The 14,714-nt window shown below is 41.9% G+C and overlaps 3 protein-coding genes across 3 annotated transcripts; all 3 read right to left on the reverse strand.

Moving 5' to 3' along the window:
• Positions 1-518: 518 nt before the first annotated feature.
• EAF01_005360 (uncharacterized protein) lies at positions 519-2,255 on the reverse strand (the record flags this gene model as incomplete). The annotated part of the gene is made up of 2 exons (XM_038913615.1): positions 519-2,016; positions 2,095-2,255. 2 exons carry the CDS (start codon positions 2,253-2,255, stop codon positions 519-521), a joined length of 1,659 nt encoding a protein of 552 aa, XP_038771701.1.
• A 5,339-nt stretch (positions 2,256-7,594) lies between these two features.
• Positions 7,595-9,516, reverse strand: EAF01_005361 (uncharacterized protein). Its single transcript, XM_038913616.1, has 3 exons — positions 8,933-9,516; positions 8,518-8,622; positions 7,595-8,402 (listed from the first exon to the last, which is right to left on the reverse strand). The coding sequence occupies exons 1-3, from the start codon at positions 8,998-9,000 to the stop codon at positions 8,075-8,077; spliced, it is 501 nt and encodes a 166-aa protein (XP_038771702.1). The 5' UTR covers positions 9,001-9,516; the 3' UTR covers positions 7,595-8,074.
• Positions 9,517-11,907: 2,391 nt separating this feature from the next.
• Positions 11,908-14,017, reverse strand: EAF01_005362 (uncharacterized protein). The gene is made up of 4 exons (XM_038913617.1): positions 12,953-14,017; positions 12,740-12,812; positions 12,636-12,655; positions 11,908-12,487 (listed from the first exon to the last, which is right to left on the reverse strand). Exons 1-4 carry the CDS (start codon positions 13,000-13,002, stop codon positions 12,079-12,081), a joined length of 552 nt encoding a protein of 183 aa, XP_038771703.1. The 5' UTR covers positions 13,003-14,017; the 3' UTR covers positions 11,908-12,078.
• Between the last annotated feature and the right edge of the window lie 697 nt (positions 14,018-14,714).

Raw genomic sequence — 14,714 nt, forward strand, 5'->3', positions numbered from 1 at the left:
AATAGTGTGGATATATATGATAAGAACGAAAGATCCTTTCGTTTTCCAGACTAATACTCTCTACCAATCTCATAAAGTGATCGGACAACATCCGGAAAAACAAAAAATGATCCTAATCACACTTAAATAGATCAAAGCTGGGCAAGGGTATCTAAACCTTCTCGCGAAAAAGAAGTCATGAATATACATATACAACAAGTACTCCTGCAATGTTCCCAAGACATTTGCTTGTTACATCAATTCCAAACAAAACAAAATAGCCAAGAGGTATTTGTCAAAATAGCCCCTATAACATCCAACAAAATGGCTTTTAAACGCTTGCATCCTATGCATCAAATGAAGAATATTCCACTAGCAGATGAATTCATAAGCCATTATAAACGCCTTGATACTCCATTTCCCTAAACCCTAGTATGTCCACATAGTGGTATCCTTCGCAAATAGTGCCGCTCGACCGACTGTCCCTCGCGCCCCACTTTCTTTCGAGCACTTGTCATTAACCTTAAATTCCTCAATAACTATCTAGGAGCTGGCGTGTAAGGTTTATATCCTGGATATGCTGGCGTCTCTGGGTCTGGTGGGGCATAAGGCTTGTATCCCGGATACACTGATGTCTCTTGCTGCTGTGGGGGACTTCTTGTCACACTTCTCTGCGCTCCGTGGTCGTAATTATCCTGTCCCTGCCCAAACACAGATTGTTGTTGCAGTGATGGTGCAGGTGAGTTATTATTAAATCCTCTTTGTTGCGGACCACCATAACCTCCCATCTGCGGGCCCGGTGACATCATCCTATTCAGCCCATTTGGTCCAGGTCCCCTAGAAGGCATGCGTGGGGGAGGATATGTACTGACATTGGAGGAAACATCTGATTGGTAGGTTTGATACGACTGCTCAGTGTTGTTGGTGTATGATCTTCCTTGGTTCAATGGCCTCGAGGAACCATTGGAAAATTGACGTGATGGTTGGGCTGGGTATGGTCGATTATCGTACATTGGTTCTGCTTGACCGTATGCCGAGACAGGAGAATCATTGAAAGCGCCATTGGAAATAAATTCTTGTGGCATAGTCGGTTCAAAGTCTTGATTCTGAGGTGGTCCTCCATATCCTCGGCTTGGTGCTGGAGAAGGTCCACCTCTAAATTGCCCTGGTCCACGATTCATTCCTGGGCCCGGTGAAGGTGCACCGCGATATCCTCGACCACCAGGTGGAGGCGTTCCTCTATATCCCATACCTGTATTTCCCATTCCGATTGCTGATCCTGGTCCTGGTGTCCCTCTATATCCCATTCCATCTTGTTGGTTACCTAGGCCCATTGGAGGCGGCGTTCCTCTGTAGCCTATGAGCGGATCGGCGGCCATTCCTGCATTCGGCGTTCCTCCCATGCCATATCCTCTACCAATTCCATTTCCTCCTAGATTGGTTTGACTTTGGTTATATGGATTCTGTGAATTCATAAACCCGTTATTCATTCCCTGAGGTTGTCTTCCATAAGGACTTTCCCCTGGTCCAGCTGCTGGGCTATTGGGGTGACTGTTGGCGATACCTCCATTCATCAATGGCATTTTCTGTCCCGTAACAGGATCTAGCTCCTTCAATTCCATGCCCATATCACCTTTCTCATCATCATTTACATGTACTTTGCTCGCATTTTCCCACGTCGGCATAGGTGGTAATGCATCTTCCGAGATAGTCTTTGGCGGATCGACCGCGAGGCCATTTTTGCCTACATCAAATGTTGCATATTTGGGAGGTTCCGGCCGTGCAGGAAGAGCGCCACCCATCATTGGAGCTGGGGCTTGATAGCCTTGATTTGGGTTTGGAGGTGGATAATCGTCAAGATGTTTGTGAGAGCGGTTCTTTTTACCATCGCAACAGCCGCCGCAACAATCACAACATTTCAGAAAGGAAAAGCAAGTGCAACAACAGGACATGCCACAACAAGCACATCTTATTATACACCAAACTATGGAAAAAACCATCAAGCCGCCGATAACAATTGCTGCTATGACAGGCCATCTGAAAGCAAGGAGAGGTTAGTATAAGTTTGAGGATGGAATAGTAATTGAATGTGCCAACGGGGAAGGGGCGACGAACTTGCAATATGTAGCTTCCATACAATTTGACCATGAACTAAAAGAATCCTTCACACTTGAGACACTTCCTGTAATTGATCTTTTTCTCAAAAAGCTATCCACCAATATTTCTCCAATTCCCCTCCTTCTACTCCACTCCATCGCTGTTGTAATATGTGGCATTGTGAAATATAATGTTGGTACACAACAAATTCTAGAAGTTAGAAGGTGCCTTTAGTTGATGTGATAGGACCTGATTCTCAAGTCTGTTGTATGCGACGACTTAAACGGTATGTCGCAAGTGAATAGTCCCTTTGGATGGCACAAGATTTGTTGCTGGCTGGTAATTCCAGTTATTTGTTGATCCTCATTTGATTTGGATTATTCTGGGTCCTATTCCTTCCATCCAAAGCAAACGCTCAAGTTTCCCGACTTTCTCTTTCCACCATCAAATTCCCCGTATGTTTTGATGTCTTGAGTCAATCTGTTGACTCTGGTGAATCAACCTGCTATTGAATCTCCGAAAGAGATCGCTTCTTGTGAGTGAGATTTCAAATTCAATTCCAATGTCTCCCATTCATTTCTACCAATCTTCTTTAGTCAGTTTCGTAGTTTTTGAAGTTGTTGCTAAGTTTCCGTACTCAATTGGGGTAATGAAATTCGTATCTCGTCGCAAAGAATTAAAAGAGATCCAGAAGAGCTTGTAGGAGTGAGTGAAGGATTTGTGAGTTTTTATTTTATTTTAGGTATCCGTATTAAGACGCGCAAGAACAACAATGCAATATGGACCGATTGAGTTGCCTCGAATTCAGACGGTAATGATAGGTGAAACGAGAGTGGACAAGATCTTGGACATCTTAGGTTGTTACAGAGAGAGAGGTGGATGAGGCAGGGCAAGGCAGGACAGGGTAGTTTGTTTATTAATGGGAAGGAAATTGGTGGTTTTGTTGGAGGTCATGTAATAAGTGAAGCCCAAGCTTTTTTACCCGGGCTACCTCTACTACGCTATCACTATTGCACCCACGTTCCTTTAATCTGAATCAGCCTGATAAAGGGTTTTGATTTATTTGCGAAGTAGTCTGCATTGATAGTTGATAGTGACACACTGGTAGATGAGTGAGTGAGTGAGTGAGTGAATGCATAATAGGAGGTCCATATCTATGTCATCTCTATGTCATGATCAATACTAGGTAGATAAGTATCATTCTTGGGTTAATTGTTAGTCATTTACTTTTTACTCCTCACTCTTCTCTTCTCTTTCTTTCCTCTCTTCATCCATCACTCCATTCATTTCTCTCCTCATCCCTATCACATGATTTACATCATAATCCCTCACTCCAGCACGCACTCCACTCCACTAATGTCAGGGGTTAGAATTTTGATGTGCCTTTTCCCGACCTTGGCGCCATGGCATCGGTGGCTGATGATCATGGAGAAGTCGCCCTCGGGAATGATAACCATTATCACGTGCTTCTCCAAATATTGGTTGGTTTGCAAGCTCGAAGTGAATCGTGGCGCAGTTATCAAATGATGCCCGGGTGTCTCGAGATATGAATTGGCGACCTGTTTATTCCACCCTTCTTGTTGTTGTAAAGATAATGACGAGATATCATTGGCCATTGAATGACTACGAATAACACTTAAAATAGACACAGCGAATGTCGACAGAGCAGACATATTGATTGTTAAAAGCCATGAGATGTCCCTTTAGCGGTCACGCTACTCAAGGCTGCCTTACAATCGTAGATACAGCCAGCTTGCACCAATGGCTTCACACAAGGCTGTCAAGTCTATATACCATTCTCGTGTTTCCGTCTCCCAATTAGAGACAATAGTCCTGAGCATCAAATCAATGTTCATGCGGAAGTGAAAGTGGTGATGGGTATCGATTTTTTGAGCAATATTATCACCTTGAATGTACTTTTAAGGTACTATCGAAGTTTCTTCCCGTTCACAGGCCAACGAAAACTTCGAAACCCATATAACCTCAGGGAACAAGATTCCAAGAGCACGCTTGTTATTCACAGCCGAGAACTCTTAGATCTGTAGTATAAGTTTACTTAAATGCCTAGGTCTTGACTATTGACCGCTGCTATCGAGCATTTGATGGATGGTCCAACATCTCTCTCCTTCACTGTTCTATTTCCTCCTTGCCCTGCACTCTTGTTAATACAGCAACTTCCAAGACTGTAAGCAATTACGCCCGAATACGGGATCAGATGGCTTGTGCTAGTACACAGAGTGTCAAGCAAGTTATGCTTGGTATGAGAAGATATTGTTATTGAAGAGCCACTGTCTTGTTGCATTGCATTCAGGGAGCACAAGAAAGCAGCACTTGAACGCGTACTTTCTTTCTAGGTAAAAACTTGGATTCGATCGGCACAGGATGTTTAAGAAACATTTGCCCTCGAATGGTCACTGTGTACCCAGGGAAGTGCAATACAAGGTTTTATCTCTATCATCTCACGTTCACACATGGCGTAGATTGGCATTCAACATCTGATAAGGAGGCCGTCCCGAAATTTTGATAGAGGAACTTGTATGATATCTATGCGTGTGTCTGGTATACAAGCTGGTAGTCAGAACCGGAGCTCAAGTCAGATAATCACATTGTCCGGGAATGTTCTCACCTTAATCTATACCCTCAGTTGTCTACTTCGTATGAGCCCCTAAACTATGGGATTGGCAATTCAATAAATCTCTAGTATTCTGTCAGTTATGAGAACCAACCCTCGAAGTAGATATTTGGCAGCAATGCGCTAACTACATGGAGATCAGAATGTTTAACTTTGGCCGCTCATATTTTACAGTTTTGATTTATTTCGCATCTTCAAGCTTGGCCTCGCAGGGTTGTGTCCCTAAAGCTTTTGTCAAGCATTCGTACATTTAAGAGCTGGAGCATGTATGACCGGCACTGGATACACTCATCATATACCTAGGCATCTATCGTTTCCGTCGGTTGCTTTTTCAATAAAATTGATATGGCTGGATTACCTCGATGCCTCTCCCTTTATTCTCTAACTTCCAAGCATTACAAACGTTCCAATTAACCTCTTTCCCATCATCCCTCTGATCTAAACAATTTTTGAGTCTTCTTCATCTTCTGCCTGCCCCTCCCAACCTCAACACCACTGTATCCAATACGCCTCTCTATTCACTTCTCTCTTTTCACTTCATTGTGCCTCGGAAGTATGTATTACGGTCTAATTTCCAATAGGTCTGTCACGATCAACGAGTGCTCATCAACGTAATAAGTTTTGTTGCATATCTGAAAGATCTTCTAGTCCAAGGGGTTCCAATCCAAATGGAATCAAATCTCTTTTTAGAACGATTATGAGATATGCTACAAGAAACCCCCACTTAGTTCTTTGAAGTTGAGATGGGAAGTCTTGTTGCATATCTGAAAACCTATCTTCTTCAAGAGATTCCAATCAAACTGGATTGAGAACTCTTCTTTCAACCATTTGAAGTTTTGTTGCGTATCTAATGGATTAGAATTCCGGAGGGCTTCAATCCAACGCGATTAAAACTTCTTCTGACAACCGTTTTGAGTTTTGTTGCATATCTGAAAGACTGTATTGTTTGAGGGATTCAAATCCAAACCGATTGAGACCCCTTTTTACGATGATCCTGAGATATATAACATGACTAAACTAAAAATCTGACCCAATTTTTCAATGTTGCATATCTGAAAGAGTCTGAGGGGTTCAAATCCAAATCGATTGGAATCTCCTCACCTACCGATTTTGAGATATGCAACAAAACTCGCAATTTCTTACTTTGAAGAACTAGATCAGGTGTTGACTACCTTAAGTTTTGATTCATATCTGAAAGACTGTATTGTTTGAGGGATCCAAATCCAAATGGATTGAGAACTCTTCCTACAACGATTTCAAGATATGCAACAAAACTTCCCGTCCTTCCACTCAAAGAATCAAATCAGCTATCTTAAGTTTTATTACATATTTGATAAACTGTATACTCTTGAGAGGCTCCTCAGTCTAGATAAATCGAGACCTCTTCCTACCACGATTTGAGATATGCAACAAGATTTCCCATCTCCTCACTTCAAAGGAACAAGTTAGGTGCTCAGTCCTGTCATCCATATATAATAGACTGTAGCTTTTGGGGATTCCAATCCAAATCGTTCACTCTATCTATTTTCCCAGTGAACTCTCTCGGATTTGTTGCATATCTGAAATCCAGTCCCATTGAACCCTTTCTGTAATACTACAATCCGTGAATTTTCTCACTTCAGATATACAAAAATACTTTTCATTCCAATGAAATTTGAGCTTGAATACTGTATATCTATCGCACAAAGTTGACATTTTGAAAACTAAATGTAGCATTATAATTCACTGCCGTTTCTTCCTAGATAGGCAACAAAACTTTCTCTTTCCTTAAGATTTACGAGAGAAAGATGACTGGACACTAGAGGTAATTAGAATCACAAGTTACATATCTGATTTTAGATACTTCAATTTCAAAAACTAACTGTAGCGTTACAATTCGTTGTCGTTTCCTCCTCAGATATGCAACATCAATTTCTACTTTCCGGAGATCAAGGAAATAAGCGATTAAATATCAACAGCACAGATACCAAAGTGTTGTTGCAAATCCGGTTTTAAACAATTCAGTTTCAAAGAATACCTAACTAGAGCATCACAAACTCTTTCCAGTTTTCTTAGACATACAACAAACCTCTCTATTCCCTTCAATTTCGAAACCTGACTATCACTCTCCAAAATCTTTCCATCTGTTCTCCGACACGCAACAGAACTTTCTGATGCCATTTCCCTCAATCTCGAAGAAACTACCTAGTACTAACCACAACACCTAAGTCATACCACCCATCTCCCCTTCTCCGTCCAACCCCAACCAACTCCACCTCAGATGCCCATGCCACAAACCCTCCTATCCCCAAACTTCGAAGACTCAAAATTATCTGGATATCAAATTTCTTTGACTTTAATAGAATTGAGGGAAGAGGGACGATACAACAGCGAGCCAATAACTATCTAGGTACCAGCTGAAGGATTTTGAGGTATGTGAGTGAGGAATTCAATTGATATGTACGAGTCAATGCGATTTATATTGTAATTTGTCGAGGTGTAGGCGAATGGAAAGGGAGGAGGAGGAGGAGGAGGAGGAGGAGAAGAAGAAGAAGAAGAAGAAGAAGAAGAAGAAGAAGAAGAAGAAACTCAAAATCAAATCAACAGAACTCGTTTAAAGATAGGGGATCGATATGAAACGAAACGAAACGAAACAAATCATATCATATAATATCATATAATATCATATAATATCACATAATATCATATAATATCGTATTACATCGAATAGCATCGAATAAGGATACACATCATCAAACACCAGCAAGCATATCCTCCCTACCTTACTCACCTAACCTCTTAGCTATAATCAATCACCCCTCGTAGCAGACTCGAGTATTCCATTCTCCAACACATCATCTATATTTCCTCTCTATCTCCCATCCCACACAAGACACGTACATGTCATACATGCCAGAGCTCGAAATCACAATCAAGATCTCATCCCACATTACTCAAACAGTACAACACACATTTGCAACCTGAATATAATAACTCGTGTATTTCTATTTATTTACCATTTCCAATCCCTTCATCCCTGAATTATGCATTGATTCATTGCCATTGATTGATAGGAAATCTCCAAACTGGTAAGACCCGTTCCAAACTCCATTCCTTACAGATTACCAAGCACCAAAGCCGACCCCAAGCCCGAACCCAACCGACGTCAATGTGCTTGTAACGACTAAATCCATTCCATCATTTCTTTTAATCATTCCCATCATCCCCTACTCCTTTCACTTGGCCGTCGTAGCAACTGCATCATGACAATTGCAATCCCCACCTATCGCCTCACCACTACTCAAGCGAAGTAGCCCATAACCCGGACTTCCCAAAGCAACGAATGTCTCAGTTTTATCTCATCTGAATTTATCGAATGATTCCCTCTTAAGCGTGTTTTGTAGGCGGCGGACCCATTGGTGCTTGATAAACATCATCTCCACCTCTCGTGTAGGCATTTGGTGGTTGTTGCAATTCGATATCTGGTTGACCATGTTGACCATGATGTCCGTAATATCCATCATTACTATTAAAAGTATTGCCCGTTTGTTGAGGTGGGATTTGTCCATTGGGAGTATACATGGGGGGAGGAGGACCATAGTTGTAAGCTCCAGGTTGGTTGTTGTAATGACCGTATGGAGGTGGCTTGGCCATCCAGCCTGTACCATACATTGGTTGGATTCCTTGACGACGACGACGACGAGAGTTGACGCATCTGGTGGTATATGTTAGTGGGGGTGAGGTGAGAATGTTGAGTAGAGTATGAGCTGGAGAGATAGCTACAATCAAAATCGTGCCAGTGAAGCATATCGAAGATAAAAACAACTTACGATAAGCCGAAAGCCAGAAGAACAAAGGCAAGAATTATGAGAACCAGTACAACCCATCGTCCCCAACTACCCCATGTAGAATAACAGTTTCCATAGTAGTCGCAACTGTAAGCCATTTTATTAGTTCAGTCACTAATATCCGCTGTTGGTATTGCGAGGATGTGTTGAAGGGTTGTAAATGGTTTGAGAGATGATTGTGGAAATATCTTGATGTCTGAAGATTACTCGATATGTCTAAATCTATCGAGAATTGTAGAAGTTGTTGTGTGTATGTGTGTGTGTGTGAGAGAGAGAGAGAAGAGGAAATTAATCGTATTTCGCAATAAACACAGCTCACAGACAACAACAAAGAACAATCGAGAGAGGTTGGGTTAAAAAGAAAAGTCAAAATAAATAAATAAGGAAATTGACTTACTTATTATCAACATCATCATCAAAGTTACTGCTTTGCCTCTTGGCAATCAGCTGCGCGAGCACAGCCATGATTTCGTTGGTAATATTCAGCTGGTTTTAGGTTGGTATACCAGGTATTACAAGGAAGAGAGCTTGAAGGAACTTTTTCTTTTCTTATATTTGATTGAAATCCTTATCGTGGCAAGAGTGTGATGATTGGGTTCTTTTTTATTATTTTTATTTTTGGCGGGGTAAGCAAGATGATGATCTGTGTGAGGAATGAATTGTCTTTTGATAATGTATGATGGATAGATATATCGAAGAGAAGAGTATGCGAAGAAGAGTTTGAATAGGAAAAAAGGAGAAACGGACGGGTGATATTGATATTGAGAGGATGAGACAATTACATCTTCAGGTACCTACTCTGTAGACGATGTGAAAGGAACTGGGGATGTAAGATTACTAATAAGAGACAATGGCTAGGGACTGAATACTAGGGAATGAATGAGAATGAGGCTATGTTTGAAAAACCAAGTCACACTTGGGACTCGGGACTCGGGTCGGGTTTGATAGATAGATAGATAGATATATGTGTGTATATGGTGAATATGAATAATAATTAAAGATACTACAACTCAGCAATGTTATAGAATACGAAATCTTATTAATATACACTCATACATACATACACATTACACATTACATTGATCAATGGGATTACGTAGATGTGGATCTCTATCTCTTTCTCTTTCTCTCCGAGTCTCTCCCTTTGTACGGTGTATTTATTCATCACATTCCCGAACATTCCGGATCACAAGAGAAGAGAGAAGTGAGGTGAACTTGCTCTGATTGAAGTGAGGGTTGGGTAGATATCATATCGAGTAGGTACTCTGGATATCCGCTAGCATCAACCTCGAGCCTTGCATGGAAAATCCTACCTACTTATGCGTGATATAATATAATATACCTACACGTAGATAGAAAGTATTCTTAATCACATACTTATAATATCTAAAGTAGGTATTAATAGATGCAAGATCTTATAAAGAGATACCTACCTAAGTAGTCATCAACCGCTTCATCTCTCTCTGTTTATTGTAAGTTGTATAAACTCTTACCACTCAGTATATATATATATATATGAATATACGTAGGTACAATTGACAAAATATCATCATATATCAATGATTACCAGAGACCTTGTATACAAAACAATTCCAACAACTCCATCCATCCATCCATCCATCCATCCCAATCACACTCATCAACCAAGATCAATTTCCATCAACTTATTATCAAAAAGTATTGCGTCTCTCTTAGAATCATCTATCTGTTCACATCCAACTCGTTCATCCCATGTTTTCAATTTCATCACTTATTAATAAGCTCTCATCCTAGATTTCTCACCCCCAAAGAAAAGCCCATTATAAATTCCACTTCATGCAATCCCCCCCCCCTCGTTCCCCCAAAATAAAGTTACTTACTTACCCAGCAACAACCACCCAGTAACAACCACCAGTAACAACCTTACGAACTCAAAGCTCCATCACAGCCCTGCCTGACCTGTCCGCCTAGAATCAATTTCCCTCCTAGTTTTTAACACTGTAATTTTCCTTTTCCCTTTCCCAAGCCTCGCTCATAAATCTTCCTCCCTCCCAATTGTCTCAACGATTCTTTTTTCTTCAATCACACCCCCCTCTCGCCAATCCATCCAATCACACTCACCCATCTCTCCTCCATTCCTGCAAGCCATGGGCTATCCATGCCCGGTGCCAACGCATCAAACGTGCGGACTGTGCTTTTCTGAGAATTAAAGGGCTGCCAGCGAAGCATGCGCGATGCATCTCTCAGCATCATGGTATGAAATGCCTGACTATCCCTCTCCTCAGTTATTTCTTTTCTTTCCTCCCTCCCTCCCTCGAACCTTTCCCCGTCAATTGCAATTGTTCAAGGGAGGACCTCGATGTCTCTCCTCGTCGCTCGCCTTTCCAGCCCATTGAAAAGCTTCCGAGAATTCAGCCATGATTGTGATTGCTATTGCTATTGCTATTGCCATACACATTAAATACGATGCGCCGAGAAATTGATACAAGTTATGGAATACACCTAGGTGAGACACTCAATACGCCTCTATAAACATTCGGATTCGCCTCAAACACCTTCCCAGCAAATTCAACCTTTTGACCAACTCGACTCGAGCCTCAAAGCACTTTATGGGAGGAAGGCATCCGGTCACGAAATAGGTTACGAAGGAGACGCGCGCATCTACGAATAGTCGAACATGGTCTCATCACGAAGGATTCAAATGAAACGCTCGGAATAAGCTGAGCATTGGGGGCATTTCATCGCGGACAAATTCTACACAAGTTGACAGCGCATATGCAGTTCGATAGCAAGTCAAGCTTCGCTCGAATAACCTTCAGACAGACGCGGGTTCCCAACACACAAGACTCATGGTCATCTATTACCTTGTTATACCATTGCCAAAACGCGACATTGCCCTAACGTACTGTCGAAGACAAGACGAACGCATAAAACGCCCCAAGAATCTCCGGAAATCCTACAATCTACACTTCACAACGATCGCATGAAAGATAAATATATATATATTGAGAAGGGGAAAAAAGCAAAGCACTCATGGGACATACGACTGGGTATGGAAGCGCAAAGTATGAATGTTTTAAATACAATGGTCCTTCTCCGATTATTTCAACACACACAGGTGCCACTACCTCATTTACCAACTGGCACCATGCAACACGCTGGATGTCGATCCCAATATTTCAACAATAAAGCAGAGGGTCGTAAAGTCGTCTCATCGTCGCAGACATGGCACATCCTACCCAGAAGAATACAAGGAAATTTGATACATTTCTGTCCGGCTGTTCGGCCCACAGCATGTCGAAACCTAGACGTCGAGGGGATTCTCGCCGACCGAGAAGGAAGAATTTGAAAATAATTAGATTTGGTTGCTGTGAGCTGAGGAGATATATTCGTGATCCGCGAAGACCCTTTTCGAAGTTCGATCATTTATCATCCCATCTTTTCGCCATTTCATGTCGTTGATCATCGTTAATATCCGGAAAAATCGCACCCGCAATACTCCATCCAAACTTCACGACAAGATTTACTTCTTTGATGATCCATCATCCATCCTCCGTGTGCACTCTACTTATTCGCCCTTGCAACCAGCCATTGCAAAACAGCATCCAAATTCGTCTCCTCTTTAGCACTGATCCCATAACAACTCACCTCTCTATGTCCTACACTCTTTAAATCCAACCTCTCAATCAACTCATCCACACTCAACTTGTTTTCCAAATCAGATTTATTTCCCAATACCAAAAGAGGTATTCCTTGCAAGACGGGTTTTTCTAAAAGCAAATGAAGCTCATCTTTAGCGATTGGTAAGGCATCAGGATCGGCAGAGTCGACAATAAACACGATAGCATTTACACCACGACAATATCGCTCCCACATGGAACGAAAGCGGGGTTGTCCGCCTAAATCCCAACATTTGAGAGTGACATGACCTTTTTGGACACGCTTCATATTGAAACCAACGGTAGGAATGGAGCTATGAGGGGAAATAAAATGTGGTCAGCTTGGAGCGATTGCGCAACGTGGGGTCTACGAATACGCGAACCCCGCTTCGATGAATTGAAGGCCGTGATAGGAAGGTAGATGTATCTTGTCTTGGATATGAAGGAGAGGAATCATCGTACTCAAGTGTAAATTCTCCGCCCTGCACATTAACACCATCATCAGCATTTCCGCCACAGTAAAAGGTTCAATACGGAGAGAAAAGGCGAGTGGAAATAGAGCTTACCGCTAGTACCCTTAACAGAGATGTCTTTCCAGCATTTTGCAAACCGATCATCGTAATGTCCATTTCCGTAGCCCTAAACGGCAGATCACAAGGTTAGTCGATGGAGAACAGAAAATCTTACTAAAAATGCCAATTTTGGAGGGTTGCTGTCAAAATGAATATGTGCGCACGAGATCGACGTCTTCAAGCAACAAACAGATGGTAAGAACATACCAGAAAAGCCGCAGCAACCAATCATACACTCGTCTGAATATACTTGCCATGATATATCAGTCTCTCTTGCACACCTATGTAAATTATTTGTTGTTTCGATGAAAGCCCTGGAGCTCTGTCGGGTTTGTTCTTTCGTCGATTCGCGGGGCTGTGCAGGTAGGGTAGGGTAGGTAGGTGAGGTTTCTGGAGAAGAGGAAGATACAAGATTGCAGGGTTGAAGCCGGCAAAAGAAGTAGAGATGCAGTGCAGCCGCAGACCGTTTTTCCGTAAGTAAGCCAATGATCAGATAGCTACCCAATGTATATCGTACACTTCGTTCGCAGTTTCAATAAATCTCAAAGTGACTTGATGGTTTGTACAATCATGAAATAGTGAATGGCGGATGAATCAAGATCGAATGAGTGAAGTTGAATGTAGTATGTATGGCGGATAGATTCTGCTTCTGGATGAAAAGGGTTCAAGGTGACGGTGAAGGGAAGGTTAGCACACAATCGGTCGTAGCGCTTGTGATTCCCCTCAAACGAAGGCTTGCACGAACCACTTCGGTAATGATTGCAAGATTGAGAGCAAGATTTTAAGTGATTGTGCGGTTGCGGGCGGGTAGGCGATAAGTACAGGTAGGAAGATGGAATGATGTACAGGATTGATTGATCGATTGATAAAATTGTGTACAAATGGAAAAGCAATCACAACAGCCAGATGAAGTCAAAGTATTTTTGAGTATGTGGTACTGGGCTGCTGGATGTTGTGATACAATCAGTAATAGGAAGGAGAGAATGGGTCTGGCCTGGCTAGGTTGGGTAGAATTGAGATACTGCGTAGAACTATTGATATCAATTGACAATTGACAATTGACAATTGACAAAATGATGGAAAATCGATGGATGAATGGATGAATGGTAGGATGGATGGATGCATGGGAAGAAGGGAAGGCAGGAAACTTGGCGATGCAATAGAGCTATCAGACCAACAAGTAGAATATTGGGACGTATATAATAAGGTGAGTGAATAATAATAAGGTACCAATAGGTCCTGGGTAATATCTCCACGAAATTTGAGACAATGAGAGACAGACTCGTCTCGGTAGCCAAAAAAGAAATATGGTAAGAATGTTTCCTTTCGAGTAAAGAGAGCATTTGCTTTTTCTTCACGTCTTTTCCAAAATGAGATATGAATGAGGTAAGTTGGCTTCCTTTCGTTTGCTCTCTCGTTCCATCTCTGTATGTACCTAGTAGGTAAAATATGGGTATCTGCATCTCAAGCTACAGAAGTACCTCCATACATTCGTACAGCATATCGCATACCGCAGGTTCAAGCATGCAGCTATGAATCCGGGAACATTCAAACTCAGGTTGAGACTGATTTCATCACATACATGTACGCACTGGTTGTATCGATACCTACTGAGTACCTTGGTACTTTCCTTTGGTGGATTATTGCCAATGCATTCATTATTCACACCTAGTAGTACTTCATACATGCAATGCAGTTGATGAGGCTTTTGATATAGAAGAGAGTTTCATTCGCTCTTCTCTATCCAAACCATTCAAGCCATCGAGCGTCCTCGCGTTGGATTTCCTATATATGAGCCCAAGATGTTTGCCCAGAGAGGTCATAAGCTTGAGCCCAATGATGAATGATGGTTGATGCATGTGGAATGTGAAAGTCTGTATACCTATCCTACCCTTCTATTCTACCCTTCTATCCTACCCATCCATCCTACCATATTTCTCCAAAGAAAAGCATAAAAGCCTCGGCCTTG

The sequence above is a fragment of the Botrytis porri genome (assembly GCF_014898465.1).
Source record: "Botrytis porri strain MUCL 3234 chromosome Unknown BPOR_006, whole genome shotgun sequence".
Taxonomy (NCBI): domain Eukaryota; kingdom Fungi; phylum Ascomycota; class Leotiomycetes; order Helotiales; family Sclerotiniaceae; genus Botrytis; species Botrytis porri.

What these genes read in the sequence shown, in the direction of transcription:
- EAF01_005361 (XM_038913616.1), bottom strand. Translation starts at nt 9,000, where the DNA reads ATGGCTGTGCTCGCGCAGCTGATTGCCAAGAGGCAAAGCAGTAACTTT. An exon ending in GATGATGATGTTGATAATAA is followed by an intron (nt 8,623 to 8,932) that starts GTAAGTCAATTT and finishes AATGGCTTACAG; the next exon opens with TTGCGACTACTATGGAAACT. An exon ending in CTTCTGGCTTTCGGCTTATC is followed by an intron (nt 8,403 to 8,517) that starts GTAAGTTGTTTT and finishes ATATACCACCAG; the next exon opens with ATGCGTCAACTCTCGTCGTC.
- EAF01_005362 (XM_038913617.1), bottom strand. Translation starts at nt 13,002, where the DNA reads ATGGCAAGTATATTCAGACGAGTGTATGATTGGTTGCTGCGGCTTTTC. An exon ending in TGGTTGCTGCGGCTTTTCTG is followed by an intron (nt 12,813 to 12,952) that starts GTATGTTCTTAC and finishes TCTGCCGTTTAG; the next exon opens with GGCTACGGAAATGGACATTA. An exon ending in GGCGGAGAATTTACACTTGA is followed by an intron (nt 12,488 to 12,635) that starts GTACGATGATTC and finishes TTCCCCTCATAG; the next exon opens with CTCCATTCCTACCGTTGGTT.